This window comes from Pelecanus crispus, chromosome 12 (assembly GCF_030463565.1).
Source record: "Pelecanus crispus isolate bPelCri1 chromosome 12, bPelCri1.pri, whole genome shotgun sequence".
NCBI classification, from domain to species: Eukaryota; Metazoa; Chordata; class Aves; order Pelecaniformes; family Pelecanidae; genus Pelecanus; species Pelecanus crispus.
The window spans coordinates 28162639-28188684 of record NC_134654.1 but is presented as its reverse complement, the minus strand read 5'-3'; the positions used below and the strand labels follow the sequence as shown (position 1 = coordinate 28188684).

General features: G+C 63.6%; 5 protein-coding genes across 7 annotated transcripts in view; 2 read left to right on the top strand and 3 right to left on the bottom strand.

Annotated features, from left to right (window-relative positions):
- NPLOC4 (NPL4 homolog, ubiquitin recognition factor) overlaps positions 1-8934 on the bottom strand; it is a 30079-nt gene extending 21145 nt beyond the window's left edge. For both annotated transcript variants that reach the window (XM_075720202.1, XM_075720201.1), the window contains exons 1-5: positions 8893-8934; positions 7531-7611; positions 4788-4900; positions 3055-3234; positions 580-628 (exon numbers count right to left, since the gene is read on the bottom strand). In XM_075720202.1, the coding sequence (XP_075576317.1) occupies positions 580-628; positions 3055-3234; positions 4788-4900; positions 7531-7611; positions 8893-8907 (438 nt within the window). In that variant the 5' untranslated portion in view covers positions 8908-8934. The remainder of the gene's footprint in view (positions 1-579; positions 629-3054; positions 3235-4787; positions 4901-7530; positions 7612-8892) is intronic.
- Positions 8935-9584: 650 nt separating this feature from the next.
- TSPAN10 (tetraspanin 10) lies at positions 9585-11094 on the top strand. The gene is made up of 3 exons (XM_075720211.1): positions 9585-9662; positions 10104-10696; positions 10788-11094. The coding sequence occupies exons 1-3, from the start codon at positions 9585-9587 to the stop codon at positions 11092-11094; spliced, it is 978 nt and encodes a 325-aa protein (XP_075576326.1).
- Positions 11095-11368: 274 nt separating this feature from the next.
- PDE6G (phosphodiesterase 6G) lies at positions 11369-11844 on the bottom strand. The gene is made up of 3 exons (XM_075720213.1): positions 11699-11844; positions 11551-11591; positions 11369-11445 (listed from the first exon to the last, which is right to left on the bottom strand). Exons 1-3 carry the CDS (start codon positions 11842-11844, stop codon positions 11369-11371), a joined length of 264 nt encoding a protein of 87 aa, XP_075576328.1.
- A 4417-nt stretch (positions 11845-16261) lies between these two features.
- Positions 16262-18287, top strand: CCDC137 (coiled-coil domain containing 137). The gene is made up of 6 exons (XM_075720212.1): positions 16262-16386; positions 16721-16851; positions 17040-17250; positions 17579-17661; positions 17787-17866; positions 18081-18287. The coding sequence occupies exons 1-6, from the start codon at positions 16262-16264 to the stop codon at positions 18285-18287; spliced, it is 837 nt and encodes a 278-aa protein (XP_075576327.1).
- Positions 18288-21235: 2948 nt separating this feature from the next.
- On the bottom strand, positions 21236-25113 carry GPRC5C (G protein-coupled receptor class C group 5 member C). 2 transcript variants are annotated; one of them, XM_075720208.1, is made up of 5 exons: positions 25048-25113; positions 22575-23634; positions 21894-21988; positions 21501-21647; positions 21236-21268 (listed from the first exon to the last, which is right to left on the bottom strand). In XM_075720208.1, the coding sequence occupies exons 2-5, from the start codon at positions 23590-23592 to the stop codon at positions 21236-21238; spliced, it is 1293 nt and encodes a 430-aa protein (XP_075576323.1). In that variant the 5' UTR covers positions 23593-23634; positions 25048-25113. The 2 variants fall into 2 exon arrangements, with proteins under 2 accessions (XP_075576323.1, XP_075576322.1); XM_075720207.1 differs by lacking the exon at positions 25048-25113 and having other exon boundaries at positions 22575-23592.
- Positions 25114-26046: the final 933 nt, after the last annotated feature.

Here is a 26046-nt window from a genome sequence, read left to right as displayed (position 1 = left end):
ACGAGCCTCAAAGGCAAAATGCTTTTTCTTCTCAATATCTAACAACAAACAAAAAGCCCAGCTGCTCAAACATAGGCCAAAGAACTTCCAGAGCACGTGGCAAGGAAGCAGGGGAACAGCCATCCTGGCTCGCAGCAACTTTTGAGGGATCACTGCTTCGTGCCATAAATTATACAGCTTAGCACATTTGTAGGCATTACTAAAGCTGCCTTCAACCTGAATAATACACGGTTAAACTGGGAAGTGCTGGGATCCACGAGGGAGGGGACGAAACAAGAAGATCCAAGCAAGAGCAACGAGGGAGGAAAATTGGAGCTTTTCTAAAGCGTTTTCTGTTAAACCCATTACTGCAGAAAAACAGAGCATTAACCAGAATAAACCCAGGATCACGAAGGCCTGGAGATGCAGCGATCCTGGATGCGAGCCGGCACCTTTGACAGGGCACAGCAGGATTCTGACCCAGAGCTGCCATCTTTACGTGGGCAGCACTCTGAGGAAAAGCGTTCATACTGGAAGAAACTGAATCCAAGAGGACGCGCTTTCGTGTGACTTTCTAGAGCACCTTCGTGGGGCTCTTACCTCCAGCGGTACACAATGCACGCATTTGCCCAAGGGGCCGTGGCGACACCTATGCAAAGAGAAAGAGAAGCAGCGTTAAATCTTATTTAATAACGGAAAAGTCAGACTGTAAAAGTTGCTTTAGACTGAGATCTGCGCAATCATGTAGCTCTGAGCAACTCTCCACCCACTAGGGAGTATTACAGAGGGGTCACCACAAGGTAATTTCACATAAAGAGACAGCAACAGCTTCAGGTTAAATCTGAGAGTCCCAGGTCAAGATCAAACCCTCCTAATGTGTGTCACTGGCAAGCGGCTCTGCTCTCTGAACAGCCAACGCGAACCAATGTCAGATCACAGCTTCTCAAGTTTTACAACCCTGCGTTGAGGTTGCATTTCAATTCAAAGAATTTTAAATCTACGTCACTGGGCCGGCCTGCGTGGTTTTAACAAAAAGACAACCAAAACATTCATCCTTTATCAGTCACTAGAGGATGGTCTGGAACAAACAGGGAAGCACATGTTTATCGGACAGATAAAAACCTACTGGGTAAAGTTACAAAACAGAGGGGAAAACATCTCCTTTTGAGGCAATTGCTTTAAAAAAAAGCCAGAACAACAAAAAATTCCCCGCACACCTCTGCCCCAGCGCTAGGTCAGTGCTAGTTTTCAAAGGAAAGCCTCTAGAGAGGAGCATGGATGTTGGCTCTTGTAAAGATGAAATGGATGGGATCCAGTTGCAGCATTGCTTTTAACGAAGTATTGTGGCAGATAATGTACGTAAAGGACCACTAAAGGCTGCTAATGCACTCAGCCGAACGCCAGCACCCCTTCACGTTTAGATTGATATGCACTCACAAATACAGGAACAAGCCCAGACACACTCTTTTTATCATAAATATCCACCGCTGTGCTTTGGCTCCCTGCTAAGAACAATACCTTCATTTATTCTTTTGAAAAATGTGGTCAAGTTGAAGACAATGTTTTTGCCATGGAGTGGTGGGTTTTGCCTTTATTGTTTCAATAATGTGACATTTCCCTCATTTATCATCAGCCTGAAAAGGTTAGATAGGATTTTCCATGTAAAGGCTACGTCTCTCCAAACTTCCTTGCTGCTGCAGGACTAAAGATAAACCACATGGAAGACAACGCAATGGGGAAGGGCGAGCTATTCTGTTTCAGAAAGAATTCCTGGTTGCCTTTAAAATTTTCACTCCAGCCCTTTCGGAAGTTACTTTGCAGAGGGGTCCAGCCCCAAGCCCACAGCTAGTACAGACATCGGGCCAGGCCCCAACTGGGACGTTGTTAATGATGAGCAATAAAAACCAACCATCCAGACAGAGGACATTTTAGCAGCATCAGCGTAGATTTATGGTGGTATTAAGTCACCATCATATTACTACTTGTGCAAAAAATACAAGCTGCTTTGTTTACCTAAGCCTCTTGTAGCTAAGAGTTTTGGCAAAGCTAGACTTTGTTGCATTTCTGTGAGCAAAATGGACTCCCTGGTTTCACAGAAAGGCTAGAAAGGCACGTGACGGAAGGGAAGCCAAAAACCGAGCAGTCAGAGACCCAAGATCCACTTCCAAAGCTCTGCCGTTGGATACTTCCACTCACTTCTTTGGTTTTCCTGTATAAGGAGTGGCTGGATCTGAAGACACAGAAGTGCTCCCACTTGGGACATCCTAGGTGAGGTGCCACATGCACCCATTGCAGTGCCGAAGACAGCAATGCAGGGTTGCGTCGGCTCTGCCCAAGCAGGGAGAAGACCGCACAGCAACCAGAAAAGGCGACGGAGCTCAGATCTCCGCTCTGAGAGAGGAGCCGCCCAGGATTTAGAAAACGAATCCGACCTTGATGCTCTCCCACTGCTGACTGGGTGATGCTGAGGCAGCAGCTCTGGCTGAGAGTGCGTTTCCCTGTCCGCGCCTCTCCTGCGAGATGGAGATCTGGCCCTGCCGCCCCGCACGCCCGCCACCTCGGGACCCAAACAACGGGGAGCTACATATTGAGACCATATGGAACAAAAGCTACTGCAGACAGCAGGCCTCTGCTTATTAAGCAATATGCCACACACAGAGCATAACCTAGTATTTCTACGCAGCACCGGCTGCCAAGGACATCCCGGGGAAGAATTCAAAGTATTCATTTTAATCTAGAGAGCTCCAAATGTTTTAGGAGCACAAAATATACGATCACAAGTCCCACAGCAGGGGCCACCTTGATCAGAACAATAGATGCTCTGAATGAGTCCTTCCTGGCAAAGACCCTGGGATTTTGGTATCTGCTTCCTTCCTCGGCTCGCCAGAGCTCGATTTAACCTTCCAGGACAATGGCAAAGGCTGTTTTCCCTTGTGAACGTTTCAAAGGCAGTGAGGGATAGAGCAGTGGCTCAGAGGGCAGTTCCCATAGCACGCTTCCTGGCTGCAGACAAGACGTTACAAGCTCTGGTGAGGCACAGATGCATTGGCAGAAACAAAGTCCACCTGTACTTACAGCTGCTGGTCTCGATTTCGGTAAATCTTCCCGTCCTGTTTGATCAGATACTGGTCGATCTCATCTTCCACCACCTGGGGGGCCCCCACAGGCCGCAAGCCTTGGGAGACAGAGGTGTCCATGGTCTCCGAGGAGGAACCAGCCGGGCTCGAGGGGTAAAGAAACAGCATATCGCCATGTCTATAGGTGTGGAAAAACAACACAGGGGTATCAGCTGAGCACGAGCTCCGCTGGGGTGGGAACCCAGGCAATAAGACACGCTGCTCTCATACAGCTGGAAAGGCTCAGGGTCCACCCTCTGCACCACCCCCTTTCACCAACAACTGACCTACACCGGACCGTCACCCCGACTGCCTGGAGGAATCGGCTCCTTTGCACCCAATACAGCGTAGGAAACACCCGTGCTTGGTTCATGGCACGTTACAAACCACATTAACGTTCATACACCTTCAGCACACATTTCTGGGTAGCAAACCTCCTGGACCACAGAGGAGCGTGTAATTTATAACAAACTATAAACACATTAGCAAACATGGCAGTCCGAAGCCATTCCATTAGCCATCTCTTTCTGCTGCTTTGGTCACTTGCACGACAAATGCAAATCTTTTCATCAGGAGACAAGACCAAGGGAAAAAGATGAAGAAAAAGGCGAAAGAAGCCTACGGAGAGAAGCAACAGCTCCAGCTGGGAAAAGGACTAGCGCGGATCTCGCACACATCAAGTCACGGCCTCCCCAAGGCAGCTGCCAGTGCCGACACATTCAAGTGACAAGTTGCACGTGGTGGTAACAGCTCCTGTATTTTTAACCAGTTTAACGTTATTGACATGGTCTTGACATGACCAGAATGAAGACATTCCCAACTAAACATGAAGTGATCGCACCATTTGGCACCTCTGATCTCCCTGCGCACCCGGCTATGGAAGGCAGGAATCCTGGCTCCTACGCAGGGGACTATCAGACTCTGGCATTGATGCAGGAAAAAACAGGATAGCGTGAGTGAAAGCAGGGGTGAGGGAGCTTGCTGCAGGCTGTATGGCCTCAAGTTGCACCAGGGGAGGTTTAGATCGGATATTAGGAAAAATTTCTTCATGGAAAGAGTGGTCAAGCATTGGGACAGGCTGCCCAGAGAGGTGGGGGAGTCCCCAGCCCTGGAGGGGTTCAAAAAACGGGCAGAGGTGGCACTTGGGGACATGGTTTAGTAGGTATGGGGGTGTTGGGTTGATGGTTGGACTGATGATCTTAGAGATCCTTACTGATTCCCAGTTTTTACTTTCATTAGAAAATAATCCAGCCACCAAGCCAGGAAACATGAAATTATGACTCTCCCCTTAATTAGTTTAGTGGTGGACTTGGTAGTGTGAGGTTAATGGTTGGACTGGATGACCTTAAAGGTCTTTTCTAACCTAAACAATTCAATGATTCTATGAAAAGAGCAAACAGGAGGCCTGTTGCTGCCTCACCACAACAAGCAAACGCAAGGCAAGAATAGCCCTAAGAAATGGCTGCCGCAGCCTTGCACGTAGGCAATTTGATCACCCGCGTTTCGGCACGTCAATCAAGCCCGCCCCTTCGAGTAGCTGCTGAGTGACAGCTGAAAGCTCAGGACTGCTGTAACGTGATGTCGCCCGCTGTTGCCCAGTTCGGAGGGAAGAGTTCAGGCAGGCTCAGAGAAGCAGCACGCCGTTGTACAAAGCCCGCCCTCCCACCCGCAGCACTCTCTGTCAGGACTCACTTGATTTTCAGCAAGTTGAGGGATTTGTTTTGTGACGCTGTGATCTCTCCTGTCCTGTTTCTATTGGTGTAGACAGAAAACCCATTATTCCTGAAACCAAATTCTTTTGCAACCTGAAAGAGAGAGAACAACGACAAGGTTTGAGATACCTCACACCCCCAGTCAGATGCTGAAAGCTGCTCAGAGCAAGCGCTAAGTCCAGGGAACTTCTACTGCAAAACTTTAGCTGAATTCATCCGCATTTCTGAAGAGCGCGGGATAACTGAGAAAAACAGAAACGCTCAGTTACACAAGCAATCCATTAATAAAAGCAACTTAAACAGAATGCGTGTCTCACACAGGAGAGAGGCAGCATTTTATCTAAATCCAGGCAAGCACTGCCATGACTAGAGGGGGAAAACTCTCTTCTCCATCACACCAGTTCTCTCGCTCCAGCCTCGCCAGCACACACCAGCCAAGCCATTCTCATCTTCCTATGACCAGAACTCCTCCGTCCGGATCTTCACCTCTGCGGATCTTTTGCCCTCGGCTCCGCTCTCGCCTACCAGTTGCTACATGGGTTGCACTCAAGCTCTTGCTGCTGTTCTCCTTTCTGTTTTTCTCCATTTGCCTCTTTTCTCCTGCTGGAACTTACCCTCACAATAACCACTTCTCAGTCCCTGGGCAGGCTTTTTCCCTGCTCATCCTCTCACCCAGGTCAGTTTAAGGCTGCTTTCCTCTTAATCAGTCCAACGCCTCTTCACAGCAATAGCAATTTTCAGATTTGGCCACTTAAAAACATCATCACTTTAAAAGTGGCGTTAAAAGTTTCTCTAGATGACAAGTTTCTTCCTAAGTTCTTAACTTAATAGCCTTTATTTTTCTTAAGTACATCTCCCTGTGGCTTTGGTAGGGCTCAGAGACGATGACTGCACACAGGACAAATCTAACAAGCCACAAACGGAACTGTCACATGGGCAAAGTCATGGAAAGCAGTTTCTCTACTGTCAGCTTTGCTGTGATTTGCAGCAGCGAGCGATTTGCAGTAGCGAGCGATCTGCCGTTCGAATGGAAGCACGACTTTCAAATGGCTCGTCTCCTGTGTTACGCCTGCCAGAGTTAAACGTTAGCTCGTCAGGCCACAGACTTCAATTTTTTGTGGGGAGACAAATGCCACAATACATTAACAAAAGGCTCGGGTTCCTTCCTAACTTGATTCTAACCTGAACACACCCAGGAGTTTACTTTTGTAGTACTCTTAGCTAGGATGTGCTACAAAAGACAGAGAAGATTATCGAGGCCCTTACCACTCCGAAATGCGCTTCCTTGCATGCTGCTTTTGCAGCTTCTCTGGAGTCATCAAGAAGGAGATCTAAGTTAATTGCTAGCATAGAAGCAGCAATCTGATGCCTCTTTAATTACAGCTATCTGGCTAAATACGAAATCCACCATATGGATTAACATTTCGGTGTCAAAATCCCCAGCTATTAATACGTACAGATCTTTGGTAGAGTGTGCAACTTTCTTCTTTCAAGCAAACCCTATATCAGGAAAGAAACCCAAGCATTTCCTGTATTCAGCTCAGCAAGAAGATTGAGTTTTCCCCAGATCAACAGCCAATTTTAGTGAGTGCCGATGCTTTTGTTCTGACGGTAAGTGGTTGCAAGCATGATTGTTCCACCCTGCCTCCCGTAACATGAACCCTTGAAACCAAGCAGCTTGTTTTGCACAGGTTCCAGAGATTTTGAAAGCAATGCTTTTTCCCTTGGGTGAGACTGTTCAGAGACTGAAGCGGGTGTCTCTGATCCGGCCCTGAAATCCATCAGGATTTTCGCTTGGTCAGGTGGGGATCGCTGTCGTGGTCCGGGCCCAAGCTTCGAACAAAGCAAATGACTCACAAACAGCAGCAGGTTTCAGTCTGCTCCCCTTCCCCCTCGCAGGGGGAAAGGAAATCTAGCTGACTAAAAGAATGGCCCTTCAGGCACAGGAACACAAAGCACTTCTCTCATGGAGCAAAGAAATCCTAATCTGAGGGTTCCAGGTTACAGTGGAGTTCCAGGAGGGAAGGAAACGGAGAACTGCTCACTCTTAAATAGCAAACTTTAAATGTTGAGCAGTTGCATCAGACCAAAGAACAAGTTACAGCCAACTCCAAATAGGACAGCTCCAACGTTCAGTCTGTTCTCCTCATCCCAGGGTGGGAACCTTTCCCAGGAGACCCCGGAGGGTCTCACATCACCTAAGATCTCACCTTAATTCCTTCCTCGCTCTCTCCAAACCCATACCGGAAGAACAGCGGCACACAAAGCTCATTCAAATGCTATTCAAAGCGCAAATCAAGCAGCTGAGTTTCAACTGGATCACGCCTGAAGAGGCCAGTCCCTCGCAGCAGGCTTTGACTACCATGCAGCTTTCCTGCGCCACCATCAGCCTCTGCTTCCCCAGCTGCCATTTCTTTGGGCGGACGCTAAAAACAGGAAAGCCTGTCCTCCCCCAGGAAAGCTCCCACCCCAGGAAACTCCAACTGAAAAGCTGAGTAAGCTTTCTTCTTTAATTTTGTTATTTTCCCTCTGGAACAGCAATGAGAAAACTGGTTTTGGCTACACCAATAAAAGCTCTGTTTTCCACGTGGCACGCCGATCCTCACTGCCGTCAGCGCATTCGCCCAGCGAGGTGAAGCGCGCATCTCCCACGAGAGCGAGCCGCCGGAGCCCTGCCTCGTCCCGCGGGCGAGCGGGGAAGGCGCAGCAGAAGCTCGGGGTACCTTCTTGAGGAACGTCGCCACCGTTTCTCGCTTCGTGGCCGTGATGCGCTTCACTCCTTCCGGCGACTGCACGCGGATTATCTGTGGGGTGAAGAGGACAGCCTGAGTTAGCGACGGGGGAACAGAGCCCGCCCTGTGCTCGCTGCCTGCTGAAGCCACGTTGAAGCTTCACACGCGCAACGCAGACCAGCCCCACCGCTCCTCCCTCCTGCTTTTAACGCTGCTTTTCATACGAGAGTGCAAATGCACAAGGAAGTAATTTGCTCGCAGCAGGGCAGCACTGGGCTGATGTTTGCGTGGCTGCAGGATGAATTACCTTAATGTACGAGGCACGGCAAGAAGCTGGCACCGAGAAAAATGCTAACGCCGCTTTTTTTTTTTTTGTCAAAGCTCTGACCTCAGATGCGGAATTAAACTTTCAGAAGGAGGGTGAATCAGAGCTTTCACAGGAGCAATTTATTTGCTGCCTACACAGAAACCCTGGCCTGACTGGTGCTAATGGGCAGCTGCGCTGTCGTTGTTTCAACCCACATTACTGATGCGCAACTTCCATCGCTAATGAAAAGTCGAGGAGACCAGAAGGCTACTCCTGTGCAACCCTGAACAGCGGTTTTGCTACAACCTTAAGTCAGAGATGGGAAAAACTGGCAGCTTTTGGGGGAAAAGGCTGGGGACAATTCTTCACACACTGTCAGGGAAGCGGCAAACGTAAACGGAGTTCTTGTGCTGCCGGGGACTGGAGAAGTGGCTCAAGTCGCTCTAAAAGAGCACGGTCACCTGCTGACGCGCAACGCGGAGCCGCCTTCGGGACGGCAAGGCGTGTGCCGAACGGAGGGACGCGGGAGGCTGCCGGTGTCCCGGCATTACCTCGCCGGAGCTCGGCGTTCCCTCGCAGCAGCTCCCTTTCCGCTCACCCAACTTTCAGCAGGGGAGCAAGCCCGGCCCGACGGCAGCGGGAGACCTTGACGGTACCGGCGAGCCCCTTCTCCAGCGATGCCGGCACCGCGGCCAAGGCCGGGCACCTTCCCCCGAGCCACCCCCGCCCGGGGCTGAGCGCCGACCCCGGGGTGACGGCCCCAAACCCCGCACAGCTCCGAGGGGGGCACTTCCCTGGGGCTAAAACCACGGGGAATCCGTCCACGGCACCGCTCCGAGGGGGGCTGCCCGGCTCGGACACCGCCAGCCCCGGGCGTGCTGCGCTCTCGGCCGGCTCCCGGCGGGACGCCCCGTCCCCAGGCACCGGTGCGGCCCCGCCGCGGCCCTGCCGGGCGGGGTGAGCGCGGCCCGGCCCCGCCGCCCCACAGGAATCTGCTGCCTCATCGCCCCTCCCCCCGGCCGCCGCCGCCGCCCGGCCCCACTCACGATCGTCTCCGCCATGGCGCTGCCCGCCGGGGACCGGGGGCTCGCCGCGTCGCCCAGCTACCGGCCCGGCCCGCTGCGATCCAGCCCGCTCCGCTCCGCCTCGCCCGGCTCGGCCCGCTCCGGCCCGTCGCCTCCCGGGCCCGGCCCCGCCTGCGCCGCCGCCGCCCGGACCCCGCGCCCCGGCGCCCGCGTTCCGCCGCGCGAGGGTTCCTAGGCCGGGCGGGGCGGGGCGGGGCGCCCGCCACAGCCCCCCGCTGCCTCGGTGCCACCGCTACAGTTGTCCCCCGTGCTGCCTCGGTGCCACCGCCACTGCTGTCCCCCCGCCACCGCCGCGCTCGCAACTTCGTTCCGCCTCACAACCCCACCCCTCGGGTGTCCCCGCTGCGGGGCCCGACCGGGGCGTGGGTGCCCCCCGCACGGGGCTCCCACCGGCCGGGGCAGCGGGATGTGGGCTCTGCTTTGGGGGCCTGTCCCCCCCCCCCCCCGAATCACCCCAAACCCCGACGCGTCCTGCTGTGCCCTCCTTACCGACCCCGCTAACTGGGGGGTGCTCATGGGGGCTGCGGCCGGGCTGGGCGGGAGCGGGCCCAGCTGCAGGGCCGGGAGCCGCAGCCCTATTTAAGCGCCGGCCACAGCCCCCTCACATGATGGGAGTGTGACTGCCCGGGCCTGAGCACCAGGCTGCGAGCAGCATGGCGCTGAGCAGAGCATGGCTCTCCCGGCCCCGCGGGGCGGCTGGCGGCAGCGAGAGCACCCGGCTGCTGCCCCAGGTAACGCCGGGGCCCTGCGGGACCCCCCGGTCCCCTCCTTTGGGACCCTCGGTCCCGACCTTCAGCCCACGCTCCTGCCCCGCAGGTGTCCCCCGGCCGCTGGGTGCCATGGTGCTGGCTCCACGCTGGAGCCTGCAGCACCCGCATCCCCGGGGGTCTCCCCAGGGATGAATCTGGGGGTCTCTGTTAGGCGCAGGGGGTCTGGGAGAGCACCCACATGCTCCCCATCTACTCGGAGCCCGGCGGGGGTCTCCGTGACGGGCAGGGTTACAGCGTTGGGGAGTGGATGTGGGGTGCCCTGTGCTCTTGCAAAGGGGGTGCGTGGCGGCTCCGGGAGCCTGTGACAGCCTCAGACTGTGGGGTTGGGGGGTACATGGGCTGAGGGGGGGCGGTTTTGGAGGTCTGCCGCACCGACTGCCAGCGGCTTGTCTGTCCATGCAGGCGTCCAGGCTGGTGGAGCTGCCCTACTCCTCCTCCGATGACGATGACGGCTCGCTGGCTGGGGACACGGACCTTCCCGCGGCCGAGCAGGACCCTGGGGCGTGGTGCCCCGTCCCCCCAAAACCGGGCATATTCAGCCAGTGTGTGCGGTACCTGGCCTTCCTCTGGAACCTCCTCTTCCTCCTGCTGGGCCTGCTAGCCCTGGCTGTGGGGGTGTGGGGGCTGCTGGCCAAGGGCTCGCTGCGGGGGGAGCGCTGGGCCCCGCTGGGCTCCGACCCCATGCTGCTCTTCGTGCTGGTGGGGCTGGGGGCCAGCGTGGTCTCCTTGGCCGGCTGCCTGGGTGCCCTCCGCTCCAGCCCCTGCCTGCTGCGCTTTTTCGTGGGTGCCGTGCTCGCCTTTGCCGGGCTGGAGCTGCTGGGGGGGCTGCTGCTGCTGGCGGCGCGGCACCGGCTGCGGGACGCCCTGCGCGACGCCCTGCTCCTCTGCCTCCTGCGCTACCAGGAGGAGCCCGACCTGCGGTTCTTGGTGGACGAAGTGCAGCAGAGCCTGCGGTGCTGCGGCCTCGGCTCTTACCGCGACTGGGAGACCAACCCGTGAGTTGGGGTGCCGGGGGACGTTGGCAGGGCTTGTCCCCGCACCGGGAAGGTGCGTGGATCCGGCAGCTCTCCTTGTCTTTCCCCGCAGGTATTTCAACTGCAGTGCCCCCGGAGTGCAGGCGTGCAGCGTCCCTGCCTCCTGCTGCCTGGATCCCTGGCAGAACGGCACCATCGCCAACACCCAGTGCGCTTTCGGGGTCCTGCGCCTGGGGGACGTGGCGGCCAGCACCGTCGTGCACTTGGGGGGCTGCGTGGCACAGCTCGGCGCCTGGCTCCACGGCCAGGCGGGCGGCATCGTGGCCGGCGCGGCCGTGCTGGTGCTGGTTGAGGCCGCCGGCGTGCTCATGGCGCTGAAGATGCTCGCAGACATGGCGCCCGTCGGGGTGCGGGATTGAGGGTGGGGAACACCGTGGGGTCGGGGATGTGCGGGGGGAGGATCCAGCCCAAAATAAACCTTGTCAGAAGCCCGAACCCCATCCGCATCCTCTCCATCCCGCCCCACGGTTCGGGGAGACGCTTTCCATCCACACCCCTGCCAACCCCAGACCACGACACCAGGCTCCCGCTGCTCGTTCTGGCTTTTAATGAGCATTTCTCCAGGCTAAGCCCTGCCCCGTGGACAGGGCGGCTTCTACCTACACAGCGCTACGGGGCTAGCCTAGATGATGCCTAGATGATGCCGTACTGAGCCAGCTCGTGCAGCTCCAGGTGGCTGAAGGCTTCCCAGGGACAGATGACGGTGATATCTGGGGAGAGGAGAGGGGCTGTGTCAGCGTGACCCCCCCTCCAGCCCGGCCGTGGGCGGCTGTGCCTGCAGCGAGCCCTGCAAAGGGGGGACGGGACCCTCGTACCTGTTCCCAGCCCCTCCATACCCGGGATGTCGTCACCGAACCTGCAAGGAGGGAGAGCATCAGCCCCGACCCCCGGCCAACCCCCCCCCAACCCCAGGCTGGCACCTACAGCCGCGTCCCCCTGCCACGGGGGCCCTGCCCCACTCACCCCTGCACCCCCTTTTTGGGGGGTTTGCTTTTGAACTGCCTCGTCTGCCTCTGCTTGAATTTGGGTGGTCCCTTCCGGGGGGTGGCGGGTCCCCCGGTCACCCTCGTGGCTGATTTGATCTCCGGCTTGGGGGGCTCCAGGCTCATGGCTGTGCCAGGGCCGGCAGCCTGCCCCGGGTCGCGGTTGTCCCTGCGGGTCCGGCGCTGGCACAGGACAGCTCCTCACACCTGATGGAGGGGAGATTTGGGGGGGGGCACCAGCTTCTCCTACCACCCACAGGCACCCTGTGCCCCCGCTCCCACCCTGTCCTGCTCCGGGGCCACTCAGCCGTCACCGATCGGCTTTCCAGGCCGCCACGGAGGAGACCCTGCTCCCCGCAACCTTGACTTAGCCCAGCTCAGAGCCCGCTAATCCCCTTCCCCCAAAAGCAGGGAAGGGCGTCCCGTGGGGCCATTCCTTCAGCCCTTGCCCCCCGCCCAGCGTGGATGCGACACCCAGGGACGCCGGCGCTGCTGGGACCCCCTGCCATGGCTCGTGCCGGGCTCTGTGCCGAGCCGCGTGTGCTGCAGTGGGTTGGCACTGAGGGAGCTTGTTTGCAGCGGGATGGGTTTTGGGGACGATGGGCACCCCGGGCTGCGGACCCCTCGGGACCCGTGCTGGGATGCAGGCGGCCGTGGTGGCAGGGGGAGCCAAGGCGGACATCGCAGGGCAGCACGTGGGCTCCGTCCCGCTGCGGTCGTGCCTCCTCCGGGCACGAGTGCGGGAGTTTTGTGGCCCAAGAGACGGCTCCGGCATTGGTGTGAGGGGGTTCAGCCCCGCTGCGGAGCCCAGCGGCTGATCCTGGCAAGAAGGATCCCAGCCCGGGGGAGATGCCCGAGATGCCGCTCCCAGCTGCGGGTTCCAGGAGCGGGAGGCGACAGCAGGCTCCTGCCCGGAGCAAAGCAACGCCCTGCCCTGGGAGCCCTGGTGCCGGCGGGACCAGGTCCCATCCTGCACGCGGAGCAAAGCCCCCGACTTACACAGCCGCCGCGGTCCCCGAGGCCGGAGCTGCTCCGCAGGAGACCCTCCGTCCCGCTCCTGCTCCTGCTCCTGCCGGCACACCTCCCGTAGATGCTCTGGGTGGCTTTTAGGGGAGGGCAGATTTATCCTGCTCTGGGGTAATAGGATTATTTATGTCCCTTCTTTTCAAAGGGGTAATCTGATGTCCTTCCACCCCGGTGGGACGTGGGGAGGGGGTGTCGGGATTAGCGCCGGCTGGGACTGACGGCGTTGGGACGGGCAGCAAATCACCCGCGGGGGGGATCCTGCCTCCTCTCCCCAAATCACTGAGGTGTCTCTCCCGGGGGACCCCCCCCACTGCCCATGGGATCACCCTGGTGCCCCTCTGTCCCAGGGGAATGGACAGGACCCCCAGCCTGTCCGGACCAGCTCTCCATGAGGACCTGCAAGCTGGGAACCAAACACCCTTTGTGGGTTGACCCCAAAAAGGCAACGCACTAACGCAGGCAGCTGCAGGCAGGCTGTGCAGGGGAAATACCAGCAGTGGAGCCCGCGCGGCTGAAAACATCCGGACGCCTTGTCCCTGCCGGTGCCACCACAGATGCCGTCACCCGGGGCACAGCCCGAGCCCTGACTGGGCATCGCAGGCCAAAATCTGGCAGAAGAGGGGCCAGGCAGCCCCTGCCCACCCTGCCCAGCAGCCCTGCTGTCCATGGGACGGTATCACTCCAAAGCTTCCCTTAATCCCAACGCTAAAGCAATTACAAAAAGGAATAATCTCAGTACCCTTTAATTGAACTTCAGCCCCTGCCACTAATTGCAATTAGTTGGACTCCAACAAATAGGATTACAGGGATTCGGGAGCGTTTTCTACGAAGCTGGCAGAACCAGCTACTTCTCCGGCAAAGAGCAGGACCCTGGCGTTAATTGCTGCTTCCAGCTTGGGTTTCGTTAGCGAAGTTCTTTGTGGCTCCTCGGGGAGCTCATCCCTGGAGAACAGGGGGGCCATGGGGGTCCTGATGGCCAGGAGCCTGCGAGTCCCCCAGCGCAGCCGGGCAGGATGGAGGTGGGGATGTGCTGAGCCAAATTTATGGGGTTTTAAGATGGAGGCAAAAGCAATCAAGGAAGCAAAGGCACCGTGAAGAACAGCCCGGCAAGCTGTGACCTCAGTGCTGGAGCCAGTGCCCTTGCCGCAGGCTGCCGGGCCCCACGTGCTCGGGGCCGCACGCTGCCCGGGGAAGGGGCCTCCCCTGCAAGCTCTTCACGCCGAGAAGCCCCTAAGAGGCTTACGGCACTGGTGGAGCGGGGGGTCCGGCACGGCGGTGGGGTCCAGCACGGTGCCCCAGCCCTCCCCAATCACCAGGTCATGGCCAAGCCGGCGAAAGCGCTTAAAATCCAATCTGGGGAGCGCAAGGACGAGGCAAGAGCAGCGGCGTGGGGAGGGCTGGGTGTGGAGGGGAACACGCCAGCTTGCCCTTGGTGGGGATTTTCCGTCCCGGGGGGAGCGCAGCACCTGGCTGCCGGGAAATCCGGGGCTCAGGACACGCGTGAGGCGCGCTGCCGTCCCCAAGGGCAGGTTCCCCCATAGATGAGACGTGACCTTGGCACTTGCCTGTATTGAAACACACATGGGACACCGTGCACCATGCCGCGCAGGTCCCTGGGGTGCTCAGACCCTCCCCAGCCCACCACCCCCAGAGCTCAACACATATAAATAAAAACTTTAAATAAGCCGAGCCTGGATCCCACCATCCAGCCTTGAGCAGAGGCTCCCGGGGGGATGTCACCCGCCGGTTTTTGGGGACGGGGGGAGGATCAGTCCTTCTGCATGCGCAGCCTGATCTCCATCTTGAGGATCATTTTAATGTTCTCGTCCTCCACGTGCTCCTCCACGGCCGCCAAAGCCCGCACGCCGCCGTCCCGGTACCGCTCCAGCAGCTCCTCCACGTACTCGACCCAGACGCAGCGGGGGCAGCCGGTCCCGCAGCAGTGCGTGGGTGGTGGGGGGATCGGGGGGGGCGGCAGGAGGGAGCCCCCCCTTACCCTGGGGGGTCCCCATCCCGCCATCGCTCCCCGGGGTGTCTGAGGTGCCGCCAGCCTTTGCTGGGGTGTCCGAAAGTTCCCGACGGCCGGAGATGGTGGTGGGGTGGGGGGCCCCTTTCCTGAGCACCCCTCCGCAGCTGCCGGCGCTGTGCCGGGGGTCCTGAGAACCACGGCCCCGTGCTGGCACCAGCCCGGGGGGGAAACGCGGGGGCAGCCCTGCCTGCTGTGCACCCCCCCCGCCCTGGTCAGAGGACCCCCCCACCCACCCACAGCACCCTGCTCCCAGTGTAACCCCCATCCCACCACCATCACCCCCCCAGCAGCTGACAGAGACCCCGCAGCACCTCTCTGCCCCCCCACCACAGCACCCCCTGACCCCCTCAGGCCCCCCATCTCCATCCCCAGCAACCCCCTATCCCCCCACCCCATCCCCACGTGTCCCCCCCAACTGCCCCCCATCCCCAGCACCCCCCATCCCCCCCAGCTCCCCCACCCCATCCCCAGCACCCCTTGATCCCCCCCAGCTCCCCACCCCCAACTCCAGCACCCCTTCACCCCCTCAGATCCCCCACCCCATCCCCAGCACCCCCGTATCCCCTCTTTTCAGCCCCCCCCTCCCCAGCACCCCCTGACCCCCTCAGGCCCCCCATCTCCATCCCCAGCAACCCCCTATCCCCCCACCCCATCCCCACGTGTCCCCCCCCAACTGCCCCCCATCCCCAGCACCCCCCTATCTCCCCCAGCTCCCCCACCCCATCCTCAGCACCCCCTGACCCCCCCAGCTCCCCACCCCATCCCCAGCACCCCCGTAAGCCCTCTTTTCAGCCCCCCATCCCCAGCACCCCCTGTCCCCCCAGCTCCCCCCCAACCCCAGCACCCCCTGACCCCCCTCAGTCCCCTACCCCATCCCCAGCACCCCCTGTCCCCCCCAGCTCCCCCCCAACCCCAGCACCCCCTGACCCCCCTCAGCTGCCCCCCATCCCCAGCACCCCCTGTCCCCCCAGCTCCTCTCTCATCCCCAGCACCCCGTATCCCCTCTTTTCAGCCCCCCACCCCATCCCCAGCACCCCTTGAAACCCCCCCAACCCTTCACCCCAACTCCAGCACCCCCGTATCCCCCCCAGCCCCCTCATCCCCCCTCCCAGCCCCCCCATCCCCAGCACCCCCTGTCCCCCCCGCTCCCCTCTCTCATCCCCAGCACCCCCCATCCCCCCTTTCCAGCCCCCAGCACCCCCTGTCCCCCCCTTCTCCCGCGTGCACCCCCCCGCACCCCCGCCCCCGCTCACCCCCCGGCACACCCCCGCCAGGCCGCGCGCCCCCCGCAGCAACATCCGGCCGCAGCGCCCCGACCCCGCCTCTGCCCCGCCCGAGCGGCAGCTCTCCCGACCAATGGTAACCCGGCACGGCCAGCTAATGAGGGTTTGGCGGCCGGGCGGAGCCAATAGGGAGAAAGGGGTGGGGCCGGGGCGGTGGGGGTCGAGGGAAGCCGGAAGTGGCGGCCGCGTGGGGAGCGGCGGAGCCATGGGCCGGGGGCCGGGGCCGGGGCCGGGCCGGGGCCGTGGCCGTGGCCCGGGACAGGGACCGGGACAGGGACCGGGACAGCGACCGCCACCAGGGCGGGGACCGGCGGCTCCGCGCCGCGGCAGGTCAGTGCCCGGGCGATCCGGTCGGGATCGGGCCTGGCTGGCTCCCGGTTTGCGGCCTGGTCCCACGCGGGATCAAGGGGTCCCCAGGGCCGGCTGGGCCCTGGCGGGGGCCCCGATTCCGGGAGCTGGGTCCCGGTGTCCCCCCGGTGCCCGGCTCCGCTGGTGCCTCCCCAGGTCCGGGTGCTCCGGTATCCGCCGTGCCCGGCTCCCCGTGTCCCTTCACTCCCGGGTTGCTGTGTCCTACTGCTCCCGTGTCCCGCCATGCCTGGGTCCTGGTGTCCCGCCGTGCCCGGTGCCTCAGGGCAGGCCTCACACCATGTTCGTTCTCCCCCAGGAAGGAGAAGAAGGTGGACAACATGAAACCCAAGCACCCCGACGAGCAGGAGATCCCCTTCCGCTTGCGGGAGCTCATCAGGAGCCGTGAAGCCATGAAGCGTCCCAACCCCGGGAAGAAGCAGGCGGCAGGTGGGGCGTGGAGCTGCCCCGAGCAGGGATGCCCGGGGCCTGTCTGAGGAGCCCGCGGTGCAGCCAGAGGCAGCCAGATCCTGCAGCGGGGCATCCTGCTCCCCCCAGCGATGTCCCATCCCTGCTCTGCCAGGGGGAGGGAACCCCCAGCTTGTCACTGCTGCAGTAATGTCACCCGTCTCTCCTAGAGAAGAAGCAGCAGCCCAAGTCAAAGGGCCCCGAGACCCAGGGAGACATCCCTGTGCCCAAGTTCCGGAGGGGAAAGGGCGAGTCGGAGCGCTCCTACGTCTGCCGCATGGAGCAGGAGGTGCAGCGTGTCCTGTTCCTCACCAAGAACCAGCTGCAGCGGGAGCCTGAGAAGGATGCGACGGCACCAGAGAAGTCCAAGAGAAAGAAAGAGTGAGAGCAAGGCCACCGCGGCTGCTGGGCTGGATGGGGTCAGCCCAGGCCTGTGCCCCAGACCGGTTCTGGGTGCGTGGCGGCTGCTTCGCCGGTGCTGCAGCACAGGTCTGGCATCCGGCAGAGGCTCGGGGTGCAGGTGGAGGGCTGTGGGCTTCATCTTCACGGGGCTGAATCTCTGGGACTGGAGCCACAGACCTGCTTCACCCTCCTGCTACTGGGGGGAGAGCTGGGGGGCTCTAGGTTTTTGGGGGGAACCCATGGAATGGGAACTCATTGACTTGCTCCCTGTCCGGTCACGAGCCCTGGCCATAACGCAGCTCTTCAGGTTTCAGAATAAGAAGTTGGAAAAAGCACGGAAGAAGAAGGAGGAGAAAAAAGAGGCCATGCTGGAGAAGAGCCTGTTCCAAGGTGGGTGCAGTGGGGTGGCTGGAGTGACCCCCTACCCCGGCAGTGTGCGGAGAGGTGGGACTGGGCCAGAGCAGCGCGTCCCGGGGAGCTCCTGCCCGACACTGGCGCCCGCTTCTCTCTCTTAGACACAGTGCCATTCGGCGAAGTGGTTACGCAGCCACCCACCATCACCTCGCGGCCCAGGGGCCAGGGCCCCGCGGAGCAGGTGAGCTACTGGGGGGGCAATGCTCCCCGCCCCTTGGCCGTGCCCTCAGGTACCCGCAGGTTGGGGCTGGGCCGGCTCGTCTCACCTCCCTTGGGCTGGAAAACCGGCCTGGAAGGGCAGCAGCGGCTTCAGCTCTGTGGTGATGGTTCCTCGGAGCTTGGTCCTGGCTTTTTCATCCTTCATCCTCCCTGACCTGTCCCGTCTCTGCCCGCAGGCTGGACGGAAGCGGCTCCTCCTGACGTCTCGCCTGGGCCAGAGCCAGGCGTCCCTGGCAGCGCCGGTGTCGATGGCTCGCCGGCGCATCGTGGAGGAGGAGAGAGCGCGCGTCATCCAGGCCTACAGGGACATCCAGAGGCGCAAACAGCAGCAGCGGGAGGTGGCACGGAGCAGCGCCCAGGCCGGACGCAGGGTCCCCCGCTGAGCCCAGCCTGGAGGAGCTGGGCCTCCGTGGTCCCAGCGAGGGTGTGCAGGCAGCGTGCAGGCAGCACGGGACCCCAAGGACTCGAGGGGAACGGTTGTCCTGACCCCGCTTTTCCGTTGCCGAGCGCTGGGGCTCCCCACAGCCCCGCATCTTGGCTGGAGGCACCCCGTGGGCTCAGTGCCGGAGCTGGGACCCCTTCGGTGCCACAGACCTGCTTGTAGTAAAAATGCCGTTGAGTGCTGATGGCGTGAGTGCGTCTGTGCCTCCCCGACCTGCCCGGCTTCCTTCCTGCGCAGCGGCTGGGAAAGGGACATGGCTGTGCCGGGCGGTGTGCTGGTAGGCGTGCCGGCAGATGGCAGTCCCGGCCCACAGCGGGCACATTGTCATTGTCACTGCGGGCTGGCCCTGGCAGGACCCTCGTTGCTCAGCCTCGAGGGAGACCCTGGTGCCTGGCCACGACCCCTCTGGCTCCCACCCTGGCTCCCGGTGTGAGGAGAGAGCCGAGCCCCGGGGCCACGGAGCATCCGGCAGTGCCGCAGGACTCACCTGCACGGCGTCACTTTCCTCCGTCGTCACTGCTTGGCAATGCCGCGTGAGGCCTTAGCCCGCAGCCGCGCTCGCCCCTGCCCTTGGCATCACGGCGCAGCCTGGCACTGCTCACATCCTCGGCAGCCACCCCGGGTGACGGTGACCGCGGTGCCCTCCCTGCTGCCCGGGACACTGCCGCGGTCCGTCACTGCGCCCACGCCAACCCCGTGCCATCTGGCGCAGCCGCGAGGCCCCGCGCAATCCAGACCTGGCACGCACCCCACAGGGGCTGACAGCCCCCGCCAGCTCCCGGCCCTGGGGGGGTTTTGGGGAGCTGCTCCCGACACGGCACAGCCCGTGTCTGCCCGCGGGGCCGGCGCGGCGGCTTCACCTGCACGGGACAAAGGCAGCGCTGTTTGGCGGCCCCGTGCCGCCGTGCCTGCACAAAGCGTTGCCTGTTGGAGCGGGGCCGGCCCCAGCTCTGCGGCCGGCACTGACGGCAGCCGGTGGGATCCCGGGCTTCCGGAGGGGCTGGGGCCGGACACGGGGAGCAGAGCCGCTGGCAGCTCTGGTGTCCCCTGCCAGAGCTGAATGGGGACAGAGTCTTTGCGCCTCATTTTTCGGGTGACTCCGCTGTCCCTGGGGCTGTCACCTCCATCCCTGCGCCCCGGGAAGGCAGGGCTCTGCCGGAGCGTGGCTGGGGACCACCGTGTCCCATGCGCGGCTGGTTCAGGGCCAAGCTTGCAGGTGGAGGTGCCTGGGAGAGGGCCCGCGCTGGGGCCGTGCTGTGCCGTGCCAGCGTCCGGGAAGAGGATGTGCTGCCGCGGTGGCAGCCCTGGGGACCTCAAGTGCCTGGTGCTGCCTGGAGACGTCCCCATTGCCAGTCGGCACCAGGTAAACACGGCTGACGCAGTGCGGCCCCGGGGGGCATGGCCAAATCCTCGTGCAAACAGCTGGCTCCTGTGGCCGTCCCCGGTTTTGGGGCTGCATCCGCTCCGCCGTGTCCCCGCGGCGTGGGCACGTGCCAGCTGGCAAGGGCATGGCCGGGACACCGTGCCTGCCAAAATCCCACTTGTGTGGGCATGGTGGCCGTGCACGGTGCTCATGCCCAGAGCTGTGGGCAGCCCCACTGCTGCCGGCCCGGCTCTGGCTCAAGGAGACTGGGTCACCCACCTGCCCCGATGGAGCCATTTCGGCCCCTGAATAATTCATGGCACTGCCGGCCGCGGCCACAGGCTTCCTGCCCGGCAGGAGAAATCGCTGCGGAGGGGAAAGGCAATCTGAGCAAGAGAAACCGCTCCCGACCTTGGCGTGTCCTCCGCGCCGTGCCGCTTCCCGCCAGGCAGCCCATCTGCCCGCGGGCTGCCGGGCCCGTGCTGCCCGCGCTGCCGAAGCTGCCGGCTCCTGGCCCAGCGGCCCCATCTGCGCCCCTGGCCCCGGTGCATGCTGCCGCGGGGGGCCGGGAAGCGGGGACTGGGGCTGGAGGGAGCCGAGGACCCTGCCCTGAGCCCCCGCCTTGCTCCCCGCTGTCCCCCCCGGAGCGGGACGTGGGGCTGAGCCTGCTGGCACCCGCGGCAGAAGCCAGGTTGGGGGGGGGTCCAGGGATGGAGGAGCAGCCAGCGGCACAGCTGGGGACCCCCTCCCCGTCACGCAGCACAGCGTAGGAAAAAAACCACCTTTATTGGGGCTGACCTGAATAAAAGGGGGAAGAATGACAGAGAAAGCCACGAGGAGGGCGAGGGGCCCAGCTCCCTCCCTGCTCCCCGGGAGGGATCCCCGAGCCCCGAGGGGGGGAAGGCACCGAGAAGGTGGCCGGAGCCACGGGGGGCCGGGTCCCCAGCCCCAGCAAGGCACTGATCCCCCGGACCCCCCCCACCTTCCCTGGCAATGGGGAAACTGAGGCACAGCAGAAGCCAGGGCTGGGGAGAGCTTTGTGTCACCTTGTGCCCTGCGGCGGGCCGGTGCCGGCTTGGCTCAGGGCCTGCGACGTCCCCAGGGCTGGCGAGGGTCAGCGTGGAACCGGGGGCTCAGCATCGGGGTGGGAGCAGGAGTCCCACCGGCTCCCTGGCTTCTCGGCGGCGGATGGTCCCCAGCCCGGGGGGATGTGGGGTGTCCGTGTGTCACAACGGCAGCGAGGGGGTGACGTGGGGTGGCCCCGTGGTCCTTGCAGCAGGGACGGCAGCAGGGACGCGGCGGTCCGGGCAGAGCTGGTGGCTTGCGGATGCCGCGGCCAGGCGGGACACACAGGCGGGAGCACTGGCTCCGGGAACGCATCCTGGGCGTCCCCTGCAAAAGGAACTGTCTCTGGATCCGGTGGGATGTACGTGGCGGGGCGGGACGAGGTTTGGTGAGACCTCGGGAGCGGGACGGTGAGGCCGCCGCGGCTGTGCTGGCGCTGCGGGACCTGTGCTGTGGGGGCTTCACCACCGGTTCCTGCTGTACGGGGACTGCACCTGCGGGAAGAGCAGGATGATGCTGGGATGGCGGCACAGGCCAGCAGACCCAGCTCCAGCACCAGCGGGGAGGTGCAGCCACGCTCGCCCCCGCACCGGCTTGCCCCGGGCAGAGCCGTCCCTGTCCCTGTCCTCCCACGGGAGATGATGTGGCAGGGACAGACTTTGCACCCTGTCATGGGCTGGACCTCGGCGCCCGCTCCCTCGCCCTTTGCGTTGCACATTAACCCACCTGGCAGCTCCTGCCGTCCCGCTGGGCGCCGGCGTGCCGGGCCTGCGCCGCGAAGGCGTCCTCGGCTCGCAGCGTGGAGCTGGCGCTGCCGGCTGCCGGGCTGGTGGTGGAGGCGCGGGGCAGGATCACGTCGTAGGGACCTTCGGGCTGCGGGGCAGAGGAAGGGGGGGCTGCAGAAGCACCGGGAGCACCCGCGGGGTCCCGGGGGAGGAAGGTGAGGGGTGACCCTGCTCAGCACCCTGTTACAGCCGTCCCGGGGACATGGGACCACCCCCCAGAGCCGTGGGGACTACGCTGGCCCCCATCCCGGTTGGAAGCCCCGTCCATCGGGCAGGATGCGGCCGCCCCCCGAGAGCCCGGCTGGCCGGCGGTGCTGCGCGGCGTCGCGCTTACCGGCCCCTTGTGCATCAGAGCCATCTCGGTGGGCTGGTAGACGCTGGTCAGCAGTTGCCCGTTGTAGCCGCTGTACGGGGACACCGGCTTCTTGGCTGCAAAGAGACCTGGACGGTGAAGGGTGTGGGTGGGTGGGGGCTCACCCCGCCACCCCCACCCCACTGGGGAGCCGCTCCTCGTTAGCAGGTTTAACGAGCTGACTCAGCAACCGGCTGCTCTGCGCCTTTCCCGGGGGACGGGAGGGATGTCCCAAGGGTTTACGTCACCGCGCTCCTGGCACAGCCGCTGCCCAGCCGGGGTTTGTTATTGTAGGGTCTCTCTCGGGAGCGCCCACCCTGCCCCGTGGGCTGCAGACGCCTTTGCTGGGGCAGGGCTGGTGTTCGGCCGCCGGTCGCCACTGGGGCCGCTGACACCGCCCCGTGTTATTGTAGGGTCTCGCAAGCAGAGCGGCTGCCTGGGGCGGAGGGCCGTGAGCCGCGGGCACCCCGCGCAGGGGAGGGAGCACCCCTGCAGCCACCGAGCTCAGCCCAAACTGGTAGACCCAGCCCAGCGAGTTTTCGGGAGCCACAACAATGGCAGGCGTCAATCCCGGGCGGGTCACGGCCAGACGTCTCGCCGCCCGCCCACCGCCGCCAGCCCCGCCGTGGGGCGAGAGGGTCCCCGGTGAGCCCCGGTGCCTACCGAAGGAGGGCTCGTCCATGGAGAAGGCTTTGTTCTCCACAAACATGCTCTGCGACTTCTGCTCCTTGAGGATGGTCTCGTAGCCCACCCCGCGCGTGGGGTAGGCGTCGTCTTCGAAGGCCTGCTCAGGGCCCTGCCGCGTCATGTGCGTCACCTCGGGGATGACGTAGAGGAGGAGGAAGGCACAGGCATTGGTGACCAGCGCGATGGCCAGCGTGGGGTCGTCCCAGCCGGGCTTCTTGCCCGCATGCTGGTTCCCGTAGAGGTACATGGCCGTCCATGCCACCCAGATGGCCATGGAGAGGGTGGTGGTGGCCAGGATGAAGGCGCTGTGCTTGTGCCAGCGGCCGTAGCGGCCGCGCAGGGCCGGCCAGGCGGTGCCGAAGGCGGCGACCAGCAGGAACATGACGTAGATGAGCGCCATGACGAAGTCAGCGTCCGCCAGCTGGCAAGGGTCCGGGGAGCCGCCCTCCCGCCGCACCACCGTGATGATGAGCCACTCGGCGTTGATGATGACCTCCACCAAAGCGAGGAGCAGGGCCACCGCCAGCGTCACCCAGCCCCGCGGGCCCCGGTTCCTCCGCGCCAAGAAGTTGAGGGCCACGGCGTGCGCCAGCAGGCAGGAGAAGCAGATGCCGAAGAGGACGCCGAAGAGGAAGCGGCGGGAGGTGCAGGTGGAGAAATTTGGCCCCACGATGAAGTCGAACGTCAGGCAGAAGAGCCCGAAGGTGCCCAGAAGAAAGAATACCTGCGTGGCCACCACGCTCTTCTTCTGGGGGTCCTGCACGAAGGGCAGGCTGGCCACCAGGACGATGGTAAGCACGAAGCTGGTCACCACGCCGAGGCTGGCCACGGCCTCCAGCACGATGCCCCAGGCCGCCGAGCGGTCGCAGAGGTTGTAGTAGAGGGGGGAGAGGTCCTTGCCGCAGCCCGAGGGAGGGGTGGTCTGTCCGCCAGCCGCGGGGAGCAGGGCCAGCAGCACGCAGGCGGCCGCCGGCAGCACCGCCGCAGCACCCATCCTGCGCCGTGGTGCGGGCGCCGAGCGGGGCGTCCAGGGACCCTGCGGGCAGAGAGGGGGTGTTAGGAAGCGGGGACGGGGGCTGTGGTTTGGCCCCCGGCGCTGCCTGCGCCGTCTCCAGGGCTCAGAGCATCCCTGCCCGCAGTCCCCGCGGCTGGGTATCCCTTGTGCCGGGCCACAGCGAGCGATCGGGTCCCCGGGAGCTCCGTCTGTGCCAGCACAGCCGAGCGCGGCCCAAAACAGCCCCGGACGGGACCGGGCAGATGCGTGTCCCCCGTTGGCTCCTTGCCTGGGGGCCGGAGGCAGCCGGGGGGGCTCAGCCCCCCCTGCACCCCACATGCTCCCTCCTGACGTAGGATTTCTCTGAGCGTGGCCGGCTCTGCGGCCGTGCCCATCCCTTCCTCCGGTGCTGGGAGCAGGCAGCACCGTGCCCGCCGGCTTCCCCGGGAATGCTGAACGCAGGCCCGGGCTGGATGGCAGAGGTTACACCCGGGGGACAAGGCTGTCCCCTCGGCTCGTCCCTGCGTGCCAGCGCGTTCCCCTTTCCACTTCTCCTGCCCCACTTCCCTCCTCTGGCTCCGGGCACCGACCCAGCGCAGGTCCCGTGCCCGTCGCTGCCGGCCGCTGGCACGCAGGCAGCCGCAGCCTGGCACGGGCACGGGGGTCCCTGTCCCCACTCCTGCGGCCCCGGGGTGGGCACGGGGATGAGGAGGCAGCGAGGAAGCTGCAGCCCCACTGCTTGGGTGGGGTGTGTGGGGGGGGGAACCCGGCAAGGTGACCCCGGGCTGGGGCGGCAGCAGCGCCCGGGGCCGGGACCCCCGCACCCCCCGAGCGGCACCCGGGGGCCGGGCAGCCCCCGCACAGCCCCCGCACAGCCCCCGGCCGGTGCGGGACGGGGACAGGGACCCCGGCACCGCTCCCGGCCCGCCCGGTCCCCCCGCCCCTCCCCGGCAGCTCCGGCCCGCTCCCCCCCCGCCCCTCCCGACCGGTACCGGCCCGGTTCCCCGGCGCTCCCGACCGGTACCGGACCCCAAACTTACCCAGAGCCGCCCCAAACTCCCCGCCCAGGCGAGCCCGCGGGGGGCGGACGGCTCCGGGGCCCGACCCGTTCCCGTTACGGTTCCCGGTTCCCCCCGCCTCTCCCCAACGCCCCCCCCCCTCCCGGCCCCCGCTCACCGGCTCCAGCGCCCGGTGCCCGCCCGCTCCGCCGTGCCGAGCCCCGGTCCCGCGGCACCGTGCGCGCCTGCCCGGCCCGGCCCCTCCCCGAGGTGCGGCTCTGCCCGGGGAACGCACCCGGGGCCGGCCGGGACCTGCCCCGCTGCCGCGGGCGGGGGCACCGAGCGGGGCCGGGGTCCCGCACCGGGCCGGGGGTACCCGCGGGGGGGGGGTGGGGTGGCCGGCAGCGGGGGCAGAGCCCGGGTTTGGGGGGGGTTTGGGGCGGGGGGGGTCTGCAGCGGAGCCCAGCTGGCCATCGGTGGAATGAGTCTGTGGGGTCTCAGCCCGGAGGAGCTGGGTGAGCCCGGCCCTGCCGAGCTCGGGGGGGTCCCGGGGGATGGGGGAGGGAGCGGGGGGGGCTGCACCGGGGCGGCATCGCCCACACCGGGGCCTTGCACCGATCTCTGGGTGCTGCGCTGGCAGCACCCGGCTGGTGGGTGGGCTCCCGGGTGGGAGCCGGGAACGGGGGCCCCACGGGCAGCCCCGCCGTGTGAGGATACACCGGCTCCCGCCGGGAAGCCTGAGGTGCAGGCCCGGAGGGGCCTCCCGGAGGAATGTCAGCTGACGGCTAAAGCCCTTGGCAGGGTGGCAGGGCCCCAAAAAAACCCTTGCAGCGAGGGGCCGGGGGGCCAGGGCAGCCCTGGCCCGGGGGCAGCGCCTGGGGCTCGGTGATCCCCATGCCGGCGGGGGTGGCTCTGCACCCCGGGGCTGGGCACGGGCACCCCGCCGTCACCCCCATCCCTGGGGCTCGGGGATGGGGAAAAGCCCCCGGGAGATTCAGGGCGCCCTGGGGGAGCCGGGGCCCTGCCAGCCCCGGGGGAGGTTTCCAGGCAGGCGCTGCTATTTTGGGAGGGTGAAGCAAGAGGGTGAAGGATGCAGACGAAAGTTCAACGCGCCTCCGGCAGGTCCTCCCCCAGCCCTGGCCGGGATGAAAACAATCCCAGGAGAAAGGGAAGCAAAGCCGGAGCCGGCAGCACCCGCGGCACGAGGACGGGCACCCTCCGGAGCCCGCGGGGAAGAGACGGCGCGTCTCGGCTGGGTGCTGCACCCACTGCCGCCATCCCTCCGGCGCTGGGGCCGCCTGCCCTCCTGCCCTTCTTCCTAAAGAGTGTTTGGCTCCAGGACGGCGTTTGGGCGAGGATCGTCCCTCCCTGCCGGGGCACGTGCAGGCGTGTGTGCTCTCGCATGGGCGCCGGAGCCGAGCGGCGCGGACGGAGGGGCTCTGCAGTGGCCTCTCGT

What these genes read in the sequence shown, in the direction of transcription:
- CCDC137 (XM_075720212.1), top strand. Translation starts at nt 16,262, where the DNA reads ATGGGCCGGGGGCCGGGGCCGGGGCCGGGCCGGGGCCGTGGCCGTGGC. An exon ending in GCGGCTCCGCGCCGCGGCAG is followed by an intron (nt 16,387 to 16,720) that starts GTCAGTGCCCGG and finishes GTTCTCCCCCAG; the next exon opens with GAAGGAGAAGAAGGTGGACA. An exon ending in AAGTCCAAGAGAAAGAAAGA is followed by an intron (nt 17,251 to 17,578) that starts GTGAGAGCAAGG and finishes GCAGCTCTTCAG; the next exon opens with GTTTCAGAATAAGAAGTTGG.
- TSPAN10 (XM_075720211.1), top strand. Translation starts at nt 9,585, where the DNA reads ATGGCGCTGAGCAGAGCATGGCTCTCCCGGCCCCGCGGGGCGGCTGGC. An exon ending in GCACCCGGCTGCTGCCCCAG is followed by an intron (nt 9,663 to 10,103) that starts GTAACGCCGGGG and finishes CTGTCCATGCAG; the next exon opens with GCGTCCAGGCTGGTGGAGCT. An exon ending in CGCGACTGGGAGACCAACCC is followed by an intron (nt 10,697 to 10,787) that starts GTGAGTTGGGGT and finishes CTTTCCCCGCAG; the next exon opens with GTATTTCAACTGCAGTGCCC.
- GPRC5C (XM_075720208.1), bottom strand. Translation starts at nt 23,592, where the DNA reads ATGGGTGCTGCGGCGGTGCTGCCGGCGGCCGCCTGCGTGCTGCTGGCC. An exon ending in CATGGACGAGCCCTCCTTCG is followed by an intron (nt 21,989 to 22,574) that starts GTAGGCACCGGG and finishes GTCTCTTTGCAG; the next exon opens with CCAAGAAGCCGGTGTCCCCG. An exon ending in GGGACGGCAGGAGCTGCCAG is followed by an intron (nt 21,269 to 21,500) that starts GTGGGTTAATGT and finishes CTCTTCCCGCAG; the next exon opens with GTGCAGTCCCCGTACAGCAG.
- PDE6G (XM_075720213.1), bottom strand. Translation starts at nt 11,844, where the DNA reads ATGAGCCTGGAGCCCCCCAAGCCGGAGATCAAATCAGCCACGAGGGTG. An exon ending in CCCAAAAAGGGGGTGCAGGG is followed by an intron (nt 11,592 to 11,698) that starts GTGAGTGGGGCA and finishes CCCTCCTTGCAG; the next exon opens with GTTCGGTGACGACATCCCGG. An exon ending in TATGGAGGGGCTGGGAACAG is followed by an intron (nt 11,446 to 11,550) that starts GTACGAGGGTCC and finishes TCCTCTCCCCAG; the next exon opens with ATATCACCGTCATCTGTCCC.